Genomic DNA, 26,290 nt, shown 5'->3' on the forward strand with positions numbered 1-26,290 from the left:
CGCATGCGCGTTCATTGATGTTCCACTTCAGGCGATCATCTGAAAAATCTGTAGTTTACAAACGGACAGAAAAAGTCTTTCAGCTCTGAAAAAAATTATTCCGGTAAGAATTTTTGAGTTAAACTTTGTTTATTAGACATTTATTTATAATTTTCGTTGAAAATTGTGAGCTGTTACATTCTGTATTTTTCAAAAAACGTTATTACATGACCAATGGCATATCACTTGTTACCGGTGTGTAAGGAGCGGTTTCTCAATTTTTACAATTTTTACGAAAAAACTAACTGTGACAGTTGTCAAATTTGAAAGTTTATGATTTATTTTACATTGAAGATTAATTCTAAGATTTAATATTTATTTCCTGTTTTGAAATTAAAGATTTTTGGTGAAAAACTGTGCACATGTATGTACACGATGAACTTGATCTGGGCGATCTGGGCCTGCGCCAATCATAAATTCCTTTGTTCCAAAATAGGAAAACGCCGTGAAGCGTAACCTTGTCCAAACGGTCATTGACACAATTACCCAGAGCGGCCTATTGATTGGTGGTATGTCGATTTATCATATATGTAGAAAGCGGACGTTCACCATAATCAGAATAACCATTGATTAGGCAAAAGAAAATATGTTATAAAATATAGGAATTGAAGGAATTTATTGATTTGTAGGAATGACATTAATATTGATAAAACACTAATAGTAAAATTAAGTACAAAGGGGTTAAGTGGAGTGAACTGTTATGATCTAATTGGAAATACTATATCATATAAAAGAACTTTTTAATTTATATTTACTTCAGTTTTGGACAAGGATTTTTAAATTGTGTAACATGCCTCATTAACAAGATTGTATAATACAAATCCTTTTTATGATGCCTTATGAATTAATTAATTTTTTATCACTATCAGTAAAATATTAAGATTTGTAACATATTTAAACATGTATAAAAAAACAATTGAGATCATATTAAAATGTAAGTTTAATTTTGCTACTTTATTTTCCCTTTTTTTTTATTGAAACATTCTTTTTTTTATTGAAACATTCTTTTTTTTTATTGAAACATTCTTTTAGTGGTGATTTTAAAGATATATTTGATATTACACTTATGTGAACTGTCAGGCTTAATAGAAGAGTTTGTCTCATGCAATTTGCTATCATACATACTCTCTTTATCCTTATATTTATTAATCGAAGTTTTGTTATTTTCAGATTTAAAAATAACAAATACATACACAAGGAAAGATGTTCAGTTTTCATAAACCCAAGATTTATAGGAGCAATAACGGCTGTTGTATATGCCGTGCAAAATCATCAAGTTCTCGCTTTACTGACAGCAAGCGATATGAATGTGACTTTGAAAATTGCTTTAGAATTAAAGAAAGACGTGCTGGTGAAATATGTAATGCATGTGTACTTTTGGTGAAAAGGTGGAAAAAGCTCCCCTCTGGAACTAACAGACATTGGCATCATGTAAGTTTGTGTTTTAGACTTTTAATTAGATAAAACAAATTGATTTGAGAGAGAGAAAATTTAAAATTAGGGCAGTATTTGCAATCTATTGATTTTTCAAAAAAATAGTTTGTTTCAGAATAGTGAATATTTTAATACTGGCTAGCTGAAGTTTTGTGCTGTGTAAATATTTGTCATAGTTTAAATTCCATAGATTACACAGGGACTGATCAATGTGTGTGTCAGAAGTAGGTCATGTTACCTGACATAGTATGTACTCTCAAGACAGGTCATAATACATATGTATTGACCTTCAGTTTACTAATGATTGATCTTGTGGTGTACCAGAAAAGATATGTTATCCAAAAATACATATTTTATAAAATTTAAAGAAAAAAATGTTCAAAAAAAAAATAGGTACAAATATAGATATATATAAGTAAAGTTACCTGGGGGCAGTGATTGAACAATAAATTCGGAAAACACCACATTATTAAGTTGTGAAATGTGTGTAATTTGTTTCAAAGAGGGGATCAGATAATTGTTTCATAGTGTTAGATAATATCTGAAACCAATTATCATCAATTTTGATGACATCTATCAGATATTTGTAAGATGGGGGGACACTTTCCTTTATAATTACTGACAATATTTGTGTTATTTATTACCCTCTAGAGGGTGTAAAGATTCCTCAAAAAACATGTTGACATGCAGTGAATATTAGAAGTTAGACAGGCTCATCCTGTTAATCAACTCTGTGTAATCAATGTCATAAAATGAAATCTGATTATGTTAATAGGTCAAGTCTGTGTTACTTCCTTATTTGTAATGAGGCTGTAACTAAAATTTGAGCTAGACAGATTTAATTCCTAATGTAAATAAAAAAATATATACAATGTTTGATTAATTGATACTTAGGCTTATTTGGAACTAATAAAACATAAGCATATATATAATTATTTATTGCCAGTATTGGTCTATGTTCTTATGTAATATTACATTATCAGACATTCCTATTGAAAGGTCATATTGAAATAATTACACAAGTTAAATTGAAATTAGTTTTACTTGTAATATTTCTTTCTTGGGGCTGACAAAAAACTCAATTGAAGTTAAATGACAATATTTCTCTGTTCCCCTATCAGGTTTATTGCTTTCCCACCAAAAAATTGAACTTTGTATGAAGGCTAAACAAGCACCTGCCTGTTTGAGTGTAGTGTCCTTATAAAATATGTGCATTTTAATCTCGGTTTTAAAGTATAAATAGGTCATTGACTGCTTTTAACAGTCTACTGCACCCTGAAAATTTAAAGAATAGGAGGTTGACTGTATATATAAATAAAATATATTTCTATGTGAAACTGTGTGTAATCCAAGGTCTTTGTATTTTTGTTGATGTAGTAGTTTGCTCATTTTTGGACAACATTCTGTTTTTTAGTGTAAATCAATAATAAAACTCAACTAGTCATACAGATTCAGACTCTCTTACTGCCATGGTTTTTGTCACGTAGTATTAAAATGCATCAGAAGCATATTGACAATATTTTGATAATTCAGTCTGCACAGTTAGACACTAGTCCGATGCCCAGGACCAGTACAATTTTATTTGGACAAGTAAGTTTTTGCAAAAGTTTGTTTGGAGCAATATGATGAATATCAGAGTATTGGTCTGCGGACACTAGTAGTTGAAAACTTTCTTGGTGCAGACTGTAATTTGAATTACTATTGATTAAAGCTGAAAAAGAAAATTTATTTTTATTATCAGACTATAGTCATGATAGTTTAGGTATTGTTTATCCTAAATAGTATTGAAATATTGTTTATAATCCTAAATAGTATTGAAATATTTTTTTTCCCTCGTTGACAGGTTGTAGACGCACGAGCTGGACCAGGAATAAAATCAACGACCAAATTAAAAAGTAAACAACAGCTGAGTCCAACAATGGGGAAATACAAGTCTCCACTCAAAACAAGGAAATCTCTTTACAACACACCTTCATCAAGTCCTACATCATTCTTTGATGAATCTTCAAGTAAGCAGACATATTTATATTTCATGTGCAAAATTGTTTAGCTGTTTCTTATTTAACTCGGACTAAATGGAATTATGGTCAATCTTCACAATCAACAGGCCCATAGATGAATTTTACCAAAATTTCAGTTAAATTCTATTTGTCTGTTTTATTTATGTACAATTGTTAATCACAGTGACAGTCATAGATAATTTGGAAATAGGAATGCATATATATAATATGGCGATATGGAAAAATTGATCTTGTTATGTTTACTGTACACTTAATATCTCACATCTTCTTTTATTCATACATGTGTGTATATACATTGAATTAGAAATAATAGGTCTGATGCTTTTGAGATTAGGAGAACTTCTAGGAGACTGCTCACAACTGTTGCAATGTCCAATATCATATGTAGCACACTTTTCCATTAAATACTGCAATTTGATATCAGTATATTTTTACATCAGTCTGTTGAATCTGCCTACATATCATTGAATTTAGTCAGTTTCTAGCTCAGTGTGTCAGTAGCCTTAAGTCTGCACTTGTAGCATTTAAATATTGATAGCCTAGAAAGATGGTAACTTGATACTTGTTTTTAGCATTCAAATAAAACCTTTTATATAACATGGATGATAAGGTCATTGATCACTATGCATTTCTTTATTCTTCTGGTATTTAAACAATAAGGGGTACCATAAAGGGTTATTATTCCATTGATGTGAATTCCAAAGAATTATTTTTTTTGTTGAGAATAAATTTGTTTTGGAAAAAAAATAATGATTTAGATTTATAGTAAAAATGTTTCTAAAACTATTGAGAAAATTACTAGCTCTATTATTGTTATGTGACTGTTTTTCATCTGCCATTTAACATGTTTAATGAGAGTCCTTTTAAGGAAATGAATGTTATGAGATAAATGTTGTATAACATTTTTGCAATAAAACTACCCACATCTTTGCATGGGTGTGTGTTCACAGTAGGGGGTGGATGATTACTGGATTAATTAAATTGTATAAACATTGCTTATGATATTAGGATAATCATTAAGGGATTTATGGAAGCAGCTGAGTCAATATGACCTAATTAAAGGGAATGTGTAAATAGCAAAACCAGAAACCAAGAAACCAGAAATCAGAAACCAGAAAAAAGAAAAAAGAAACAAACTAGTATCTCAATTGTTTGTAAAACAATTGAAAGGTCTTTCCTGTAAAAGTGATGTTTTCGTATTGTAATTTGTACGACCTTTCGTTTGATATAAGACAGCATACCTTCTGAAACTTTTCGCTTTTTACACTTAATGACCTCATCCGCCTACATTTTTGAGATCGGAATTATGATACATGGAACAGAGTAGATGAGCTTTCTTTTGATATGCGACAACACCATGTTCTAAAAAGTTTGATTTTTGCACTTAATAACCCTATCCAACTAATTTTTGGAGGTCGGGAATTTGATATATCAAATGTACACATCATGACCTTTCATTTGATATACAACAACCCTACCTTAAAAGAAAATTTATTTTTTGCACTCAATGACCCCATCCAACCAATTTTTTGGAGACGTCAATTTGAAATTTGAAATGTACGCTTTATGTTCTTTCATTTGATATGCAACAACCTTACCATCTGAGAAATTTGAATGTTTGCACTAAATGACCCCACCCGTCCCCCTGGGATGAAAAGGAGGTTTAAAATTTTCATTTTTAAGTAGAGTTTATTGAGACCTTCAATTTGATATATCAGATGACCCCATTTGACAAAGTGCAAATAATGATGCAATATCAACTATATAAATAGAAGTTATGAAACTTACAAAGTCAATGCAAAACTTGAAAATTTCAAATTGATTTTTTGGTGTTTTTTTCCATGGAATGTTTTTGGTATTTGGTCAAACATATAACTATGTCAACCTCTTCAATTTCTAAGACATTTTAAGTGGTAAACTCTTGATGATTCAGAAATACATGCCTCCGCTCGCAAAACTTCAAACTGCATTATCTCTAAAAGGACTATAGATATTTCAAATATGTTAAATGATAAACGATATACAGTTGAACAACAACATTATAGAAAAAGAATTGGGACAATTTCAAAGTTCATAAAGGTCACAATTTATCATCAAATATATGATGCAATACTAAACTTAAGAACCGGAAGTCGTAGAAACATGGGACTAGCACCATTCAACTCAGGACCACTTAACCTTTCAACTATCACAAGGTCAAGGTCATAGTATACTGTGAAGGTCAAGGTGAAATTTCATCATGACCTGACATTGACCTCAAATTGAAGGTCTCGAACTACTGATCATCTTTGCAGTTTATAGTAGGTTGATATCTGTTACCTTTAAAAAGATATTCACACAATACTATACTTTTAAGAATCATCCCGTTGTAACTTTTGAACAGACGGTCGGACATTTTTGGGCTTATTGTATAAAATGTAGAGCTTGTCGAGAAGAACATTTCATACGCTGTATGTATGCAGCAAAGTCTTATCGTTTTCCTAATATGTAAGCTTGAAATTGCAGCGTAATTTTTGTTTGCACTCGGTGACCTTTGACCTTGGGTGCATATTAAAGGTCATATGAATTTAAGATTATTGGTGAAGGTTACAAGTCTCTATGACTTCCGGTTCTCGAATATAAATTTTTGAAAATATATTTTTAATTTCTAAAGGGAAATAACTCCTTATAAGGGTTAATAACAAATAAATTGTTTATGTTTATAAACATTGCCATCTGTTCTAATACATGCTGTCATTTTCAATTAAATTCTATCTCTAATACTTTTTGAAAAAAATGCAAATAAAAGAAATTGATTCAAGGGGATATAACTCTCAAAGTAGATGATGAAATCCTATGCAGCCTCATATGGTAATACATTATGATGAGATCTACCTTTTGTCCAAATAAAGTCGTGATATCTTTTAACACATTTTGGGGGGACCATGTTGAAAAAAATCAACAAAAGGGAGATAACTTCTTAAGGGGAAGGTGAAATCCTACAAAAGTTCATCTGGTAAAAGTTCATGTTGAGGTCTATTGATGGTTTAATTTTGGTATTGATAACTCCAATAGAAGCGGTAGGAGGGCGAGCCAAACAAATGCTGGAAGAAAAAAAAGAAAAAACTAGTATCTCAATTGTTTGTAAAACAATTGAAAGGTCTTTCCTGTAAAAGTGATGTTTTCGTATTGTAATTTGTACGACCTTTCGTTTGATATAAGACAGCATACCTTCTGAAACTTTTCGCTTTTTACACTTAATGACCTCATCCGCCTACATTTTTGAGATCGGAATTATGATACATGGAACAGAGTAGATGAGCTTTCTTTTGATATGCGACAACACCATGTTCTAAAAAGTTTGATTTTTGCACTTAATAACCCTATCCAACTAATTTTTGGAGGTCGGGAATTTGATATATCAAATGTACACATCATGACCTTTCATTTGATATACAACAACCCTACCTTAAAAGAAAATTTATTTTTTGCACTCAATGACCCCATCCAACCAATTTTTTGGAGACGTCAATTTGAAATTTGAAATGTACGCTTTATGTTCTTTCATTTGATATGCAACAACCTTACCATCTGAGAAATTTGAATGTTTGCACTAAATGACCCCACCCGTCCCCCTGGGATGAAAAGGAGGTTTAAAATTTTCATTTTTAAGTAGAGTTTATTGAGACCTTCAATTTGATATATCAGATGACCCCATTTGACAAAGTGCAAATAATGATGCAATATCAACTATATAAATAGAAGTTATGAAACTTACAAAGTCAATGCAAAACTTGAAAATTTCAAATTGATTTTTTGGTGTTTTTTTCCATGGAATGTTTTTGGTATTTGGTCAAACATATAACTATGTCAACCTCTTCAATTTCTAAGACATTTTAAGTGGTAAACTCTTGATGATTCAGAAATACATGCCTCCGCTCGCAAAACTTCAAACTGCATTATCTCTAAAAGGACTATAGATATTTCAAATATGTTAAATGATAAACGATATACAGTTGAACAACAACATTATAGAAAAAGAATTGGGACAATTTCAAAGTTCATAAAGGTCACAATTTATCATCAAATATATGATGCAATACTAAACTTAAGAACCGGAAGTCGTAGAAACATGGGACTAGCACCATTCAACTCAGGACCACTTAACCTTTCAACTATCACAAGGTCAAGGTCAAAGTATACTGTGAAGGTCAAGGTGAAATTTCATCATGACCTGACATTGACCTCAAATTGAAGGTCTCGAACTACTGATCATCTTTGCAGTTTATAGTAGGTTGATATCTGTTACCCTTAAAAAGATATTCACACAATACTATACTTTTAAGAATCATCCCGTTGTAACTTTTGAACAGACGGTCGGACATTTTTGGGCTTATTGTATAAAATGTAGAGCTTGTCGAGAAGAACATTTCATACGCTGTATGTATGCAGCAAAGTCTTATCGTTTTCCTAATATGTAAGCTTGAAATTGCAGCGTAATTTTTGTTTGCACTCGGTGACCTTTGACCTTGGGTGCATATTAAAGGTCATATGAATTTAAGATTATTGGTGAAGGTTACAAGTCTCTATGACTTCCGGTTCTCGAATATAAATTTTTGAAAATATATTTTTAATTTCTAAAGGGAAATAACTCCTTATAAGGGTTAATAACAAATAAATTGTTTATGTTTATAAACATTGCCATCTGTTCTAATACATGCTGTCATTTTCAATTAAATTCTATCTCTAATACTTTTTGAAAAAAATGCAAATAAAAGAAATTGATTCAAGGGGATATAACTCTCAAAGTAGATGATGAAATCCTATGCAGCCTCATATGGTAATACATTATGATGAGATCTACCTTTTGTCCAAATAAAGTCGTGATATCTTTTAACACATTTTGGGGGGACCATGTTGAAAAAAATCAACAAAAGGGAGATAACTTCTTAAGGGGAAGGTGAAATCCTACAAAAGTTCATCTGGTAAAAGTTCATGTTGAGGTCTATTGATGGTTTAATTTTGGTATTGATAACTCCAATAGAAGCGGTAGGAGGGCGAGCCAAACAAATGCTGGAAGAAAAAAAAGAAAAAAAAACATTAGAAAAACAATAAGGTCTTTCCTCACGGAGAGGAAAGACCTTAAAAACATTAGAAAAACTAGTATCTCAATTGTTTGTAAAACAATTGAAAGGTCTTTCCTGTAAAAGTGATGTTTTCGTTATGTTCTTTGTACGACCTTTCGTTTGATATACGACAAGCATACCTTCTGAAACTTTTCGCTTTTTACACTTAATGACCTCATCCGCCTTCATTTTTGAGATCGGAAGTATGATATATGAAACACATAGTAGATGAGCTTTCATTTGATATGCGACAACGCCAAGTTCTAAAAAGTTTAAATTTTGCACTTAATAACCCCATCCAACCAATTTTTGGAGGTTGGGAATTTGATATTTCAAATGTACACATCATGACCTTTCATTTGATATACAACAACCCTATTGTAAAAGAAATTATTTTTTTTGCACTCAATGACCCCATCCAACTAATTTTTGGGGGACGTCAATTTGAAATTTGAAATGTACGCTTTATGTTCTTTCATTTGATATGCGACAACCTTACCATCTGAGAAATTTGAATTTTTGCACTAAATGACCCCATCCTTCCACCTGGGATGAAAAAGAGGTTTAAAATTTTCATTTTTAAGTAGAGTTTATTGAGACCTTCAATTTGATATATCAGATGACCCCATTTGACAAAGTGCAAAAAATGATGCAATATCAACTATATAAATAGAAGTTATGAAACTCACAAAGTCAATGCAAAACATGAAAATTTCAAATTTATTTTTGGGTGTTTTTTTTCCATGGAATGTTTTTGGTATTTGGTTAAACATATAACTATGTCAATCTCTTCAATTTCTTAAACATTTTAAGTGGTTAGCTGTTGTTGTTACAGAAATACTTGCCGCCGCTCGAAAAATTTCAAACTGCATTATCTCTAAAACGACAATAGATATCTCAAATCTGTTAAATGGTAAATGATCTGCAGTTAAAGGACAACACTATAGAAAAAGAAATGGGACAATTTCAAAGTTCACCAAGGTCACAATTAATCATCAAATATATGATGCAATACCGAACTTAAGAACCGGAAGCCGTGGAGACATGGGACTACCACCATTCAACTCAGGACCACTTGACCTTTCAAATATCACAAGGTCAAGGTCATAGTATATTGTGAAGGTCAAGGTGAAATTTCATCATGACCTGACATTGACCTCAAATTGAAGGTCTTGAATTACTGATCATCTTTTCAGTTTATAGTAGGTTGATATCTGTTACCTTTAAAAAGATATACACAAAATACTATACTTTTATTAATCATCCCGTTGTAACTTTTGAACAGACGGTCGGACATTTTTGGGCTTATTATATAAAATGTAGAGTTCGTCGAGAGGAACATTTTATACGCTGTATGTAGGCAGCAAAGTCTTATCGTTTTCCTAATATGTAAGCTTGAAATTGCAGCGTAATTTTTTTTTGCACTCTTTGACCTTTGACCTTGGGTGCATATTGAAGGTCACATGAATTAAAGATTATTGGTGAAGGTCCCAAGTCTCTACGACTTCCAGTTCTTGAAATAGATTTTTTTCTAAAATTGTATACAATTTTTCAAGGGGAATAACTCCTTATAAGGGTTAATAACAAAATGATTGTATATGTTCATTAACATTGCCATCTGTTCCTGTACATGTTGCCGTTTTCAAATCGATTCTATCTCTAACATTTTTTGAGAAATGAGCAAAGGAAAGAAATTGTTTCAAGGGGAAATAACTCTCAAAGGGGATGATGAAATTATATGCAGCCTCATATGGTAATACATCATGATGAGATGTACCTATTGTCCAAATAAGATCATGATATCTTTAAAAACAACGAGGGGGGGCCATGTTGAAAAAAATCAATAAAAGGGAGATAACTTCTAAAGGGGATGATGAAATCCTACACAGCCTCATCTGGTAATACTTCATAATGAGGTCCACCGATGGTCCATATTTGGTTTTGATAACTCCAATAGAAACGAGGGGAGGCCATGTCAAACAAATGCTGGATGAAAAAAAAAAAAAAAAAAAAAAAAAAAAAAAAAAAAAAACATGCGAAAAACAATAAGGTCTTTCCTCACGGAGAGGAAAGACCTTAAAAATATAAAAAATATGTAATGTTGAATAGATATTAACCAGGCACCAAAGTTTAATGAAAACTGCTCAAAGCAATAAAGGTATTGTCTGAAAACTAGAAAATCACCCCTTTTTATGAATAAAATCCCATAACTAGGAAATATAAAATTTAAAATCTATAAAAATCGAAAGGGAGCTTACGTCAATAGATATAAACAATTCACCAAAGTTTCATGAGAACTGCTGATAGCATTTTTGAGTTATTGTCCGAAAACTGGAAAATCCCCCTTTTTTAATGAATAAAACCCCATAACTCGGAAACAATAATCTGAAATTTATTAAAATCGAAAGGAAGCTCACGTCAATAGATATAAACAATTCACCAAAGTTTCTTGCAAATTGGTAAAAGCATTTTTGAGTTAATGTCCGACAAGTTGACGACAGACAGACGGACAGATGGACGGACAGAAGGACAGACGGACAACGGTATACCATTATACGTCCTGTAAGAAAACTTTTTAAGACATAGTTCCTAAATTTTAAGTTTGGTTCGACTGGTTGAACAGATGATTATGAGATTTACTTATTAAAACAATGAAAAAAGGAAAGAAAGGAAATCATAAATCAAATTCAGAGGTGATATTTCTTAAACTTTATAATTGTTTTACATCAGCAACCCTTTACTATAGTAAACACACTTTTAAAAGATCTATAAAAAATGTCAACCTTTCAACACAATTAAAAATCCAACACTGAACTGACACTTGTTTGTATATAATTAAGTTTTATTACAATTGATAAGGTTTTCAGCTACAGCAGGTGCATAAAGATCAGAGTCCTTATCAGTTATACATGTGTATTTATATCAGGTCAATTATAATTAGTTATTAGAAACATATTCAATATTAGATAATTTTTAATTTCTTGTTTCTTGTTTCTTGTTTCTGATTTCTGGTTTCTTAGTTTCTGGTTTTGCTATTTACACATTCCCCTAATTAAACCAGGACTCTCTATCAGGGTAATCATTAACATCTGTCACTGTTTGGACTTGGCATCTGTTTTATTCAGGAAATCAGATATAATCTTGTTATAGCTGATACTATGTGATGTCATGGTCAGTTAAGCCATTGATCTTTGATTTATTTTATTATGTATGTACTGGTGTGTAGGGGTTATTGTTTGAACAAAAAAAAGAATTTCTGCTCTCTGCTTGCATTACATTTTGTCAAACCCCTTTCCTGGTCCTAAAATCTGAAAAAGAAGGCATAAACCTCAAACCAGTGTATCTGTGATAGGCTAAAAGTCAAGTCAAATAGAGGGCCTTTTCTCCTGAATAAAATATGTTGTCTGCTTTTATATCCATATATATGCTGGACAAAAACAAATAAGTTATGACCAGTAAATATGACCATTTTGGAAGCCATGCTAAGTATTGCTTAGGCTCCATGGACACACTAACATTTTGAACACTGACCTACCAGGAATCATTTTGTCTGCTTATTATTACTTAGATTATTAATTTACATCAAAGGTATGACAAAAAAACATGCTACTTAAGACTGACACAAAAAGACTTATCTTCAAATGATATACATATATATATGTGTTCACTTTTTATTCAAACAATATTAAGGTCAGTGCAGTACAGACTACAGTAATTATTAATGACTGACGTCAATTTTAATCAGGAAATATTTGTTATGCTACCTACATCCTGCAGTACATGTAGTCTCTCAGCTAGGTCAAAAGAAAAAATTTAACTAATAGCGAGATACTTATGATATCCACTTTTGGGAAGGGCCCTGGGGGATGATAAATTTTAATTTCATATAATTATTTGTGTAAATAGCTCTTCGTGGGTCCTTTACCCCTTTATTTATTGCTCAAAAGATTTGTTATTTGTCAAAGAGGACTCTTAATCAATGCAGTTAGTATTCTAACAGAAGAATAAATACATTCTATAGAAAACTGAGTTCACAAATGAATGCAGGGTATTATTGACACAGTGGCAGCTCTAGAAATTACATGTGTATTGAAATCTTGATTTTGACCCAGAAATGTCATTTGCAGAAAACTTGTATATTGAATTATGAGTATTGACATGATATTGAATGAATAACTGTCCTCTTAAGAATACTTGTATATTGAAATCAGGGTATTGACCTAGAAGTTGTGTCCTGACATGATAGTTAAAGTGAAGAATATTATGTATTTGATGATATTGATGGATGCACTAATTTACCTTTCTGTACTTTCCCAGTCTCAAGTTAAATGGTAAATAATTTCTAGGGATTTTGTTTTGTTGGGAGCTTAGTATCAACATATACTCAATGTTCATTACAAAAATCAAACTGTCCCCTTCTTCATGGAATGTGCTAAAATATACATATTTGATGTTCAAGTTGAATGCAATGACAGTAGTAGTGAGCGTTAACTCCAAAACCTACAAATTAACTTGGCCTAAATCATCCATTATCTACTCCAGGATCTGACCTTGTGTGTCTTGTTAACACTGCATCCATTGGGCTAGATATACAATACTGATGGCCACAGCAGAGAATGGAATGCACAGCTGACATTATTTAAAATATTTTATGCAAATGACCTGAGTTAAGCACATCATGATTGGAATATATTATAAATAGATTTTCTACACCACTTCCTCCCTGGTATGGTTATTGATTTAGTTACATCATGTCAGTAATTTAATAAGTGGTGTATTTTTTAATAAATTTCCTTTGAAGCATTTGATGTGTGCATATGTTTTCATTATCTGAGAGAGAGATAGGCATCCTCTACTGGTTAAGCATTCAGAAGCTGGATGTGTCATCTGGAATTTTATAAAAAGAAAAATGTATTTAGTGCTGTAATATTGATTGAAATAAAGCTATTAATAAGTTTTAGGTTACTATTTGCTAAATTAATAAAATAGAATGGCAGAACTAATTGGTATTGATGGATGCAATTGATCAAAGATAAGAAATGAATCAATTTCAGATCACTGTACTCATTATAACATTGGGTAACAATTATTTAAATGATGTTTTGTCTAGATTAGCAGAGGGCTTGACTTTCAAGTGCAGTAGGTGACACTTTCTTTAATTAGAAAGTATGATATCCTAACCTGCAGTTCAATACCTTGTACAAACAATCTGGTACCCATGATCCTGAAGCTCCTGAAAGTTTACCAGGTTCACAGCAATCTTAGTGGTTTGAAACATGATTTTTACCCCTGTTTAAATGTCCATAATATTTCCTAAAGTCAATGTAACAAAATCTGAATTAAATGTCCCAAGGACTCCCAAATGAAAAGTCACCTTGGTAATATATTATTGGGTCTCTCTGGCCACAGTTGTTTTTGTGGTTTACATATATTTCTGATTACTCATAGTTTGTAAGTGATGTTGTTTTGAGTCAGCACATTTTGATCATCAATTAAGGAATTATTACAGATATATATATAAGAATTTTGTTTATTACTTTTAAATTGAACCTGTTGCCAAGGAAATCTGAAATTAAAAGTCATTTTGACTGGGAATACATGTATAAGGCACTTATTTTGAGTAATTTGAAGGGATCATAACTTGTCACTTATTATGTCCTGAATTTTGATGACCATTGTCATTGACATAGACTGAACATTAGAGATTTTAAAGTTGGCATCCATATATATTGTAAAGACAATTTTCCATTGGGGGTAAATCGAATGTTCAATTATGACCTCAAGAAATCTTTTGTTTTGTTTGGTTGTTGTCTCATTGATGTACCCTTCCATCTCCTTATATTTGTGTAAATATATCTTCCATCAAAAGTGTAACCATTATGTTTTCTTTACAGTAAATGAAGACAGTTGTGATAAAGATATGTTCAGTGACAGTGAAGAATCAGAAGAAGAAATCACAGTTCCAACTCTACAGAAACCAAATAAACAGAAGAGAAAGTCAACAGATCCCAGAATTAGTCCCTTCTTAGATCTCACCTACTGGAAAAAGTAAGTAAAAAACCCATGTATATAGACAAAAATAACCCAAACCTGTTAACCCAAATACAATCCTGTCTCATAATCACCTTCTTATTGATTACTAATAATAAACATTTTATTTGCAAATACACCCATATGGGTCAAGCAAACACAAATACAACATTTAATACAGACTGAATAATTACAAATATAAACATAAAAAAAACATAGTTATAAATGGTCAGTATTATAGTTTGCAAGAGAAAATTATTTTTTCTTAGAATAAGGAATTACCATTAGATTTGAGAAATGTATAATCTGACTTGGTATTGTGTAAGAACTATGAAAAAATATGGAGTCACAATGACTATAGATTTTCCTTCTTATACAGAAAGTAAAGAGTATTGTGTACTTATAATCTAATTTCATCACAGGCACAAACCAGAAAAACAGAGTCTTTTACTCTATTTTGACAAAAAAAATTCACATACTACATGTAAGATCCTATAATAATAAATGTATTAGTCACCTAATCATTTTGTGAAATATATTCAATTACATCATGTTAATTTTTGAACCAGGAATTCATGACAAGTAAAATCAATACAGATAAACAAATTATCAGTAGGTGGGGTAAATGGTTCAATAACTTTTTGTTGCACTAAGAAATGCAGTTAGTGTTGGTATACTCACCTTGAGCAAACATTTTTGCACTGAGTTTTTGTCCTTGGCTACAAAAAAATCAATAAACTCAACTGAAGTTCAAAAGCCTAAGATCTAATTAACTTATTTCTGGTTTCATATGATAGATAGATGAGCTTGATGAATAGTTTGATATTCTCAGTAGAAAAACTACACTCAGCATTAAAAGTACTCTATTACTTTCCATGTACAGTAAAACCTCAGTATATAAATTTGAGTAAATTGGAAAAACAGACTACCGGCATGTATGTTTTTGTGTACAGTACATTTATTCTAAGTTATTTAGCCTCAATAGATGTTATCTAATACCAGCAAAATTTATAATGTAGAATAAGGTTTAGTCTGCTTTATAACCAAACATTTTCATGCCATAACATTCTTAGTATGGACATTTTTAGCTATAAAGTATATACATGTCAAGGCGCAGTGCACTTTCCTCTGGATCCATGTAGAATATTTTGGGGAAAAATCATCTGATCTATCTACAGATCTTACTCTAATTTTTACTGCCAGACAGAAAACACATATTATTTAGTTTTTTGGGTTTTTATTTGGCCTAAGTACAATATTACACTTTAAGGTTACCTGATTATTGCATGCTATAAAGACATTTCTAGTGTTATAATTGCATTCATGTCTCATTTGTATATGATTACATATTAATGACTTAAGTTGTAGTACAAAACTGTCAGTCATTTTGACATCTCTGTAAAATATATATGTCAAATCATCAACTGATATTAAGTATTGAAGGTGACACTGTCATTTTTTTTTAAGACAAAAGATTCTATTTTAGTTGATTAGAGGTTAAAAGGGGGAGGTTTCTATATTCGGAACCGAAATGCTTGTGTGGTCACGAAATTTACATTTGTCCTTAACCTTGCATATGAACACCAAGCATTAACATGCATGTACTATCAGGTGCAAGTGGTTATTTCCATCTTTGAAAAAGATTGAAAAAAACATGGATATAACAGTTAAAACAGTTTGATTTTAGAACTAGATTGAATGTGTTTAAATTAGTAAAGTCTGAATATTTTTATTTTGGGTGGGGTGCTAGATAGAAAGTAAATCTTCATAAGCATTCTTGTCTGTTAAGTGTGGTTGGGTCAGGTTATAAATTATTTATGGTTAAAGTAGAGGTCACACTTCAGTGAATGTTTGAGTGTCAATTTGATTGTCCTTCTACAAGTGTGGGAATAATAAATACCTAGCATCTTAACCAGGTGAGTTGCCACGCCCACTCACAGATTTAAATCATCAGGCCTTTTATCCTTAAGCAAATTTATACTTCAAAGTGTGATTGTTAACTGATTAAATCGAGGCACTTGTCAAATTTCACTTGAAAAAAATCATTGTTCAGATTATTTCACTGAAACTTATATTGAATAAACTTTTTATGCAAATTGCACTTAAATTAATAACAATGAATATGTGTTTTGCAAGTTGTGACACATATTACAGGCATACACCCACATCATTTATAGTTTATCATAAATGAGGATACATATGTGTACTGTATTCTATTTATATTTGTATGAAATATTATTTATTGCCCTGGTGGTGGTAGGTAGACATGTTACATAATGTCACATTGAGGGGAAAAGGGGGTCAAATTTGAAAGTAACAAACTATTTTTGTATAAGAAATTACTGTGTTGAAAGCTGAGCTGTTATATAAAGGAATTTCCTGTAAAAAAAAAAAAGAGAGAGAGAGAGAGAAAGAGTATGACTGAGAGAAAATTGGGCTAATTTATCTGATTTTTGGTATTAAATCAGTCTTAAGAAAAAAATGGAAAGTAAGTTTTATGGGTCATAAACTTATTGTAATGTCCGTTCTCCTTTCTTTCATATTAGGTAAGAGTGAAGTACCCTTTATAATATTATCAAGTTCTAAAACTTATCAATGTAAGTTGTAAAGTTCTGCAATTGGTTCTAACCATTTCTAACTATTTATAAGTCCTCATCATTTAATACTCTCACTACATGAAACTATTACATTGTATTAAAACTATTATGTGATATGGAGTGCACAATATATTGATTCTACTGGAGACATAACAATTTTATGGCATTTTATAAGTTTTATCACAGGAATATTAGAATATTGTATGTCTGATCTAAGGGAAAGTAGTTAACATTAAAGTGTAGGTGTAGTCTTTATCTTTTTTCATGTGGTTAAATATAAATTGATATAGCACATTGTTGAGAAAAAGCCTCATCCCTAGGCAAGTGTTATGAATGTGGTCCTCAATGAAGATGCAGTGCAAACAAAATTAATTTTGCTTTGCTTTTTTGTGATACTAAGTCTTCTAAGACGAGGTCTTTGTCCTTCTTTATTTCTACTGGGCATTAAGTAAGCAACTATCAAGCAATTGTTCATTTTGAAAATTAGTCCACACTTGAAGCAAGAGTGCCAGACTTTTAAAGCAATATGATAGATGGTTCTATCTATTTCACTTTCAACTCTTTGGAGCAGAGGGAGTTCTGTATCTTTTGAGTACCCTACTGACAAAGACAAGGTTTACACTCTGTTGTCCGTCTGTCTGCCTGTCCATCTGTCAGTGTGGCAAATCAATTTTCCGAAGTTTTTTTCTTCATGCTAGAAGATATTTCTTAGATATTTAGTTTATTGTTTTATCATGACAAGTTACAGATCAATTTGAATTTTGTACTGGTCTGATGATTTTGTGCAGAGTTATGGTCCTTGTCACTAATGAAAGGAAGGTCCAATTAAAAGTCAACATTTGGTGAATTCATTATGATTTATAATCTAATCATTAATGTTTTACTATAATTTCAGAACTCAAGTTTGTTGTGGAATCATATTCAAAGGTATGAACGGTGAAGTATTAGTTGATCCTCAGTTATTACAACCGTGTCGGACCTGTGCAAAGGGAAGTAAGTCACGACCAGCAGAATTACGTAGAAGTCAATCAACTGACGATACTGAGAGCACAACGAGTAGTAATAGTTACTCTGACACAGACAGTATATCAGAAAATAGTCCACCAGACCTGACGCTGGCGACGTTTCCATGTACCGACTCATCGGCAGTTAGTTCATTTACACAGCCACCGCCCCTGGCATTAGAATGTTAAAAGGTTGAGTGTACTTTTGAATGATTCTTGCCAGTATAAATGAGTGCTGTGTTAATTCAGTCTAGTCATTAGAGACAATTGTCAGGATTTTTGTGAAACTGAAGAAAGGATGTTATATGAAATGAGATGGATTTACTTCTTGGAATGTTTGTGTATGATGAAGATACTTTCTCTGAGCAACAGGTAGTGCATACTGCCCTTTATTTATTTATTTATTTATTTTTATTTTTTTTATTTCAAATTTCAGGAAAAAATTTGGCATTTCTTGAATAAATAGAAAATGCTCTTTAATTATAAATTTGTATCATAGTTCAGAGTTAAGAACACTTTGGAGGGGTTATTAAGAACATTTGTAGATAACATCTATGCAAAAAGTATTAACTGATACTTTTCTAATGATGTGTTTCTTTATTCATATACCTATTTAAGAAATTGTATAAATAATTGGCCAGTGTTTTGTACAGAATTTTATTTACTATTTATTCATCTGTATCATAAGTACATTTTGTTAATATGTATGCATATTATTTTCTGTTATTTTATACCAATTCTGCCCTGAAAAAGACAATTGATGTACAATCAATCTTTTACTTATTTCATGTAATTGTTTAGAAAAGGATCTTTCTTAAATTTTCAAAGAAAAAAATACTTGTAGTTTTAACCTTTGACTCTATTAAACTCAATGAGTTTATTTTTTTAAAGAACAAACATTATTAGGTTGATGGTCAGTTTTATGTTCTACCTCAGTTTGTGCAATAGTTTTATGTATCGTAACAACAGTTTATAGTATCCATGGTAACAGTGGAATTACATGAAAATCCTGGATTACATGAGCTTTGTTTGATGAATGGTGTGCTAGTAGAAATAGCTCATTTGTGTAATGTTAAAATTCAAAAGTTTCAATTTTGCAGCATTTACTTGCCTTCAAAAGGGAAGTTTTTGTATGACTTTTGCAATAAATCTTCATGTACCAAGTACAAAATGCATTATGGAATATTTGTGGATTAAGATTTGAAAATTTGTTGAGATAGAATAATTGAATTTTAAATTTTAAATGATAGGATTAAACAGTGTGTGTTAAATGTTTTTTTTAAATCATCCCATCAATCAATTTGAAATAAGTTTTTACTGCCGTGGGAGATTTTTTTACTTATATATCAGCGTGAAGAAAAAATGTATAATAATTGACCATGATAAAAGGTGGCCTACATAGTGAGATACTTGATATTTCATGAATACTCAGGACTTTACATAAATGTTCAAAACAATTCAAAGTCATTTTGCAACTTGGTCATGTTATTGGTGATGAGTGTAATTTATTGTATGATCGTGAGGGCGAGAGCAGGAGAGCAATCAAGTTGTTCTATTTATAGATGTAAGAATATTGGAGTGACATGCACCATAGAATACACTTTTAGAATAGACAGGGGAAAATATGGTACTAAAATTGCAAATGGTAACATGATTTGGATGCTAACTTTTGAAGTTGGTCTCAACAGAGAGAAAAAAAAAAGTCTGAATTATGTTGTCAGATGTGTAGAGAAGTCTGTCACATAAAGAGAATGGAAGTTGTATCCGAATGCAGCCAACTTGATTCAAATACCTTTAAAAATTGATTTAGAAGTTCAAATACAAGAGATACAATTGTTTAATCTATTACTCAGGGAATTTCAATTATTGGAAAATAAGAAACATGGACAAAAATGGAGATTTAACGAGACTAGACATCTAAACATCTTTTTGTGATGAATTCAAGAATTTTCCAAAAGAGGGACAGCATTTCTTAAATTGACAAGTGACTTTTTTCTGGGTACTTAAAAAAGCAATTGATGGGTTATTTATTTCAACGAACAAACAAGCCATCTTAATTCTTTATATTGTGATAAATTTCTCTTACTGTGTTCCAGTAACAGTCTTCCAGTGGTACACAAAATGGTGCATACATGTTGAAATGTAAAGCAGTGTTTTTATTTAAATCATTGTATTATTGTAGAATTTTATTTGACTTTGTCAATTCGTTATGAAATGTGACTTAAAATATATAATGTCATTTGAATGTGAGTAAATGTTTCTAGAATTGACTGTTTGTGTAACTCTAGATGTGGTTTGCTGATAACTATCAAGCATTCTGGTCAGTAGGTTTAAGATTAATACATTTTCAAATTTTGACTGACGAATCCAAAATGCAGCAAAAGCAAAAGGAGACCCTTAGGGTTACCTACAATATATATTAAATACACATCTACCTATATAATGTTAAAGTATGGAAAATCAAAGATACTGGTCAGTAAACCTACTTTAATATTTAATAAAAGATCAGATATGAATTGTTAATCAATATGAATCATTGTCTTTTAAAACCATTTTAACTTGTAAATAGTCATTTATTTATTAAACTATTATGTTAGATCTGTTACTTAATTTAAAGTATGTTATTGTTGCTAAGAATTTTAAATCTTTATTTAATTTTTTTACTTGATATATTTGCAGTTGTAAGATGTATTACTATATTAGATTAGACAGTAGTTAACTGCCCTGTTTTATGTCGATGCAATATAGATATTTTTGTTCCACAGGTTTTTATCTTGTCAGTCTTCTATCCAATTGTTGTCCATTCCGTAGACTTTTCAATAGAACTTTTTAGATCTGTATTCAAAGCATATGTACCCTGGTAAGAGACCATTTGATCTCTGAATTCACCAGACTAAAAGTAGTGCTATGACATAAGACTTTTTAGGGGAATAAGAGATTTTCACTCAAAGTTTTAGAACCACAGCATGTTAAATTTTCTATACAAATTGAGTATGTTATGTATTATCTGTATAAACTAGTCATTAGTACAGTAACCCAGCAAAACAAAACCAGTAAACTAAATACAGGATCTGGAACTAGGCAAAGGGTCTTTTAAAAATTGTTAGATTTTTTTTCATTCTAGGTTCAGGACAGAAATAAACATTGTTTTAAAAACTGAACAAGGATCTTTGAGACTAGTGAAGTATTTCTTGTCAGAACTATCAGTATTAATGTGACCATGACTTTTTAGGGTCTCTCAGCTGAACAGAACTAAACTACATCTTAGATTTTTAAGAGAATTTACTTAATATCCATGAATGACTTTCAAGGCAGACAATTAAACCATCCTGAGATTTGTTTCTAGAAGATGATCCTTTATCATGTTTATTAACCTTTTTCAGGGTGAGACTCAATTCCAAACGTATTGGTTCACAAAGGTTCATGAAAGGTTGAATTCCAAAGCCTTGAATGTCATTGATCAAAAGCAATAATATTTCATTCAAACTTTTTATTCTAATAATCCTTTAACCCCTTAGAAAAAATATGTATATGTATGTATGTATACTTAAAAGTTCAGTGGCCTGTAGCAGTTGTTGACATTAAATGTAAATTCTCTGTGTATATAGATATCTTTAATCCCAGTATGCTCACCGGTGAATGGGAAATTATCCACCTTATTGTTTTTTTTCTTTTCTTATAAATGATCAAAGTGGAATGGTCAGACCGGTGTACTGTTGAGATAGTTAATTATTTATTAAATTATTAATGTTACCAAATATTTAATGGTGTAGAGATCTCAGTGTGTTGATGTTACTACTGTAGATAGTCCTATATTGTTAGTACATTTTTTTTTACCTCCATGTTGAATGTAAATATTATACACACAATGTAGCAGACTAGGTTTCAAAAAGTGTTTCCCGAGAAACCAATCGATTTAATATACTTTTATGAAATAATTTTTTAAGATTTTGATTTACCACTAAAAAATAAGACTGAAATGTTGTAGACATTTGGTTTGTGATAAGGAAAATATCATTTCTTGAAATTTGTTTTAGACCTAGCCAGCAATCTATAATTTGCTATAAACAAAAGATATATATGGACATGACAGAAATAGTTCTTCGATAAGACTCCAGACTAATTTTAGACACATTAAAAGGGGTCAATACCTAATTTTTAAAACTGTTTATGATCATTTGATGTAATTGTATTTACAAAGGATATTAAGAAGAAATTAAAATAACATAAATCTATATATATTTCCTCCTTATTTGTAAAGCTATGTTAACTAAAGGTCAGGATTGAATAATGAGCCCACAAAATGTGGTAATGTCATGGTTCATTTATAGAGAATACCAGATAATGACTAAATTATTCTAAGCAACAATTCAGTTATTAAGTTCATTGTTTGACAACAAAAGAAGTTTACCACTTATAAAGGTTATTGGTCTCGTTTATAGAATTTGCTCAGAGGTATTTATTGTTCTATTAAATGGCAAAGACTCTTTGGTTCATTATCCCTGAAAAAAATAGCAGGGGAAATTTCCCAATGGATAAGTTCATAAATATGCTACTGTATTAACACTAAAAAACTTATCATGAAAAGTCCTTCATCGATTTCCTTAGATGGATAAATTGACTGTTAGGAAATTCAAATTGTAATGCAAAAACTATTCAATCTCAGCTGTTATAAATATTTACTAAAATATAACAAACGAAATTAAAACTCAAATATAAATTATCTACACAAAAAATTAAGTGCAGCTTTTGAAAGAGTCCATAGTTCTGTAGAGTCCCGTAGGCTGGACACAGTACATAATTTGAATGATCAGTTAATTGCAAGTAGGCACCATTTTTACATAAGCCTCATTATGAAAATAAAGTCTGCTACACTGTGTTTTGTTGGTGTAAGGATACAAGGTGGTGTTGTACATAGTCTGTTGTTGTTACTATATATAGATATACCTCAACTGGATGATGTTTCCCTGTGATTACATCAACAGGCCATACACACTCTATTTTGGGCTTTCACTCTTACTTACATTTTTATCCTGCTAAACGATATAAAGCAAAAATTACTAGATCCCAACATGAAATTTAAAAAGATATTATTTTATTAGTCTTAGGCCGTCATTCTCTTATGAATACAAAATAAGACATGAAGTTTATCCTTGTTAGTGTGGTCAGGAACAGTGATATGTTATCGAATTAATCTTTTTAAAAAAAAATGAGAGAGAAAAAGAGTTTTTCAGATAAGTCAAGGTTATTTAAGTTTTAGAGTGTAAATTTTAAGGTCTCGAGGAAAACCTAGACAATACTTTTCTCCCTCTGACCTCCAGCCTAATTCCTTGTTTTAAAGCTGTTTATTAAGGTAGCATGTTATTCCTTTGTGTGGTCTGTTGATGAAACTTGTTCAATGGTTTGGTCTGTTAACGAAAGTAGACTCCACATATTTTTGTTATTTATAGAAAAATTGTCACAAATTTAGACGGGTATTATTTTTAAAACATAGTAAACAAGCAACAGAATATAGACATAAACATAATTTCATTATATGAATACATAGAATATATATATCTATAGTTTTGGACTCGAATTGATAGGAAAATTGTTTGATGTTTTTTTCACTGCATGAAGATCTGATGTATGTTCTTTCTTATCTTTGTTTTGATATTGTATTTTAGGTTTTATTCTGTGTAGGATTTGTATTAATGTACACTTTCCTATTGTAAAGAAACTGGTCTCTCAGTACCAGAATCCTTTTGGGATGGTACCAGTTTTTTGTCATTGTTTTAAAAAAGGAAGTACGATTATTTGAATCTCTATGATAAAAATTTATATTGATATACATATAAGTAAGAGTGTACCTGATATTATGAATTGTTTAAAACAAGATATGAACTGGTACCATCACTGCTGTAAAAATGTTGAGTTAATGAACTGTAGAAATTTTACTTCCTGTTCAAAATGGGAATGATTTATTTGTGATTTATTTGTGTTAAGTTGTCACATTGTCAACAAAAATGACATTTTTATATCAATGTTTTATTTAAGAATTATCATCAATAGAAAGGATTTTGTTGAATCTCTGATAATTATTCCATCCATTTATTGGCCAGTATATATCTTCATTAGAAAATACTCCATCTTTCAGTCATTCATAACAATAACACATTGTATAAAATCAATACTTTTTAATGTGGTAAAAAATGAATCGGATTTATAACTTCCAGCATGGGGCAATTTAACATAATTCCACTGTCTGTATGTTTAGGTCTATTGACACAGTGACTTTCGAAATTTAGCAAATAACCCAAATAAAATGTCATCACAAACTATTATATTGGCTCATAGGGTCACTGCTTTAGTTTGTGAGTTTTAATTCAACTGGGTGGCCAGTGGTCCAGATTTTTAGTTGCTGTTAGTTCAGTATATTACTGATAAATAAAGCTTTCAAAAAAATGCTTCATCTGTTAAATCTTAAATAATGTTTAAACTTTTGTGTTCAAATAGATCTCTTTATTACCACACAAAGGAATGGCTCAAGTGTAATTTTCACCTAAATAATTTGCTTTACTAAAATACCTGTCTGCTCATTTTATACCTAAAAAAACTCAAATACATATTATGACCATGAGATCCAATTATTACTTTGAATTAAAATTTAAGAAAACTGCCAAAGTTCATAAGACTTCATCATTCCAAAATACAGACACTGCCAAAATTGCATCTAATTTTTCTTCATGGATCATTTACTGTGTAACAGTTAAGCACAATCAGAATTGAGTCAGCAGCTGGCTAAGCCATCATCATCATCGCCCCCAATGTCCTCTTAGGACATTCACCTTATTGATCAGCTACAGAACAGTGTTGATCCACAGATATAATTAAGGAATGAAAGTGGAATAGAAATGAGATTTTTTTCCAGTGTGAGCGAAAGGTTACTGCATGCTTTATCATTAAGAATTATTAATCATATTGACAGGTTTTCATTTGGTTTAGAACAGTATAATTAACATGCAAAAAAACAATGCAAAAGTTATGAATGATTGGTCGAAATTAATTACATGATTATATATGTGTTAATTAGTAAATAGTGTATATTCATTATTATATGTGGATTTTGAATGAAGAGAAAAACTTAACAAAATAAGTGTGCAACCAAGTACAATTTTCTTACAAGAATGAGGATAAAATCGTGTAATTAAATAACATTGAAATAGCAACTTTTTCTTAACTAGCAAAAAATTGCAGCAAGGATCAATTCCAAGATTTTTTTTAGGGATGTGATTTAAAAGTACATAGAATTTTTTTTAATTAAAATTGAAGATATATCTTCTGATTATCATTTTAAATCAATATATTAGATCTACTGCTGCTTGTCCTGCTGGTATCCATGTCAAACAGGTACCCAAGAAATATAATGAGTTTACAATATAAGTTCATTTTTGTTTCTGACGAATCTCTAGGTGAATGTCTGACTGATAAGGTTTATGCAATATATAATTTACATTGAAACCAAAATGGATGGATTTTTATTCTTTTCAAGAGAAATTGAACATTTTTATATCGTACTTTCATTTTCATTTTAAAAACCATTGTGTATATGAACAAAGTGAAAGTAGAGTTTGAAACATTCCTGTAGATTTTTAAATGTCAAATTTCAAACTTTCATTTTACAGACTCGTCCAGTTTTCTACGTTTAAATAAATACAGAGAAATGATGAATTTTGTGTTTTACTTCTTTTTGTGCCATGCATGTACCTGCCAACCCCTGACTTTTGATTGAGGGGAAACATTAAAAAGATACGGTATGATTGCTAATGAGATGACTCAGACTACACAAGAGACCAAACGACACAGAAATTAACATCTATAGGTCACATTTCAACAATGAGCAAAGCCCAAACCGCATAAAAGCTATTTAAGACCCCCGAAATGACAATAAACAGTTCCAACGAGAAAACTCATGGCCTAATTTATGTACAAAAAATAAACGAAAAACATACATGTAACACATAAACAAACAACAACCACAGAATTACAAGCTCCTGACTTTGGGCAGGCTCATACATACA

The 26,290-nt window shown here is 30.9% G+C and overlaps 1 protein-coding gene across 3 annotated transcripts; it reads left to right on the forward strand.

Annotated features, from left to right (window-relative positions):
- On the forward strand, window positions 1-25,940 carry LOC134686844 (SIN3-HDAC complex-associated factor-like). Of its 3 annotated transcripts, none has more exons than XM_063546654.1 (5): window positions 1-103; window positions 1,210-1,470; window positions 3,317-3,482; window positions 14,494-14,647; window positions 18,122-25,940. In XM_063546654.1, exons 2-5 carry the CDS (start codon window positions 1,243-1,245, stop codon window positions 18,417-18,419), a joined length of 846 nt encoding a protein of 281 aa, XP_063402724.1. In that variant the 5' UTR covers window positions 1-103; window positions 1,210-1,242; the 3' UTR covers window positions 18,420-25,940. The 3 variants fall into 3 exon arrangements, with proteins under 3 accessions (XP_063402724.1, XP_063402726.1, XP_063402725.1); XM_063546656.1 differs by lacking the exon at window positions 1-103 and adding an exon at window positions 461-548; XM_063546655.1 differs by lacking the exon at window positions 1-103 and adding an exon at window positions 558-664.
- The last annotated feature ends 350 nt before the right edge of the window (window positions 25,941-26,290 follow it).

This window comes from Mytilus trossulus, chromosome 10, assembly GCF_036588685.1.
Source record: "Mytilus trossulus isolate FHL-02 chromosome 10, PNRI_Mtr1.1.1.hap1, whole genome shotgun sequence".
NCBI classification, from domain to species: domain Eukaryota; kingdom Metazoa; phylum Mollusca; class Bivalvia; order Mytilida; family Mytilidae; genus Mytilus; species Mytilus trossulus.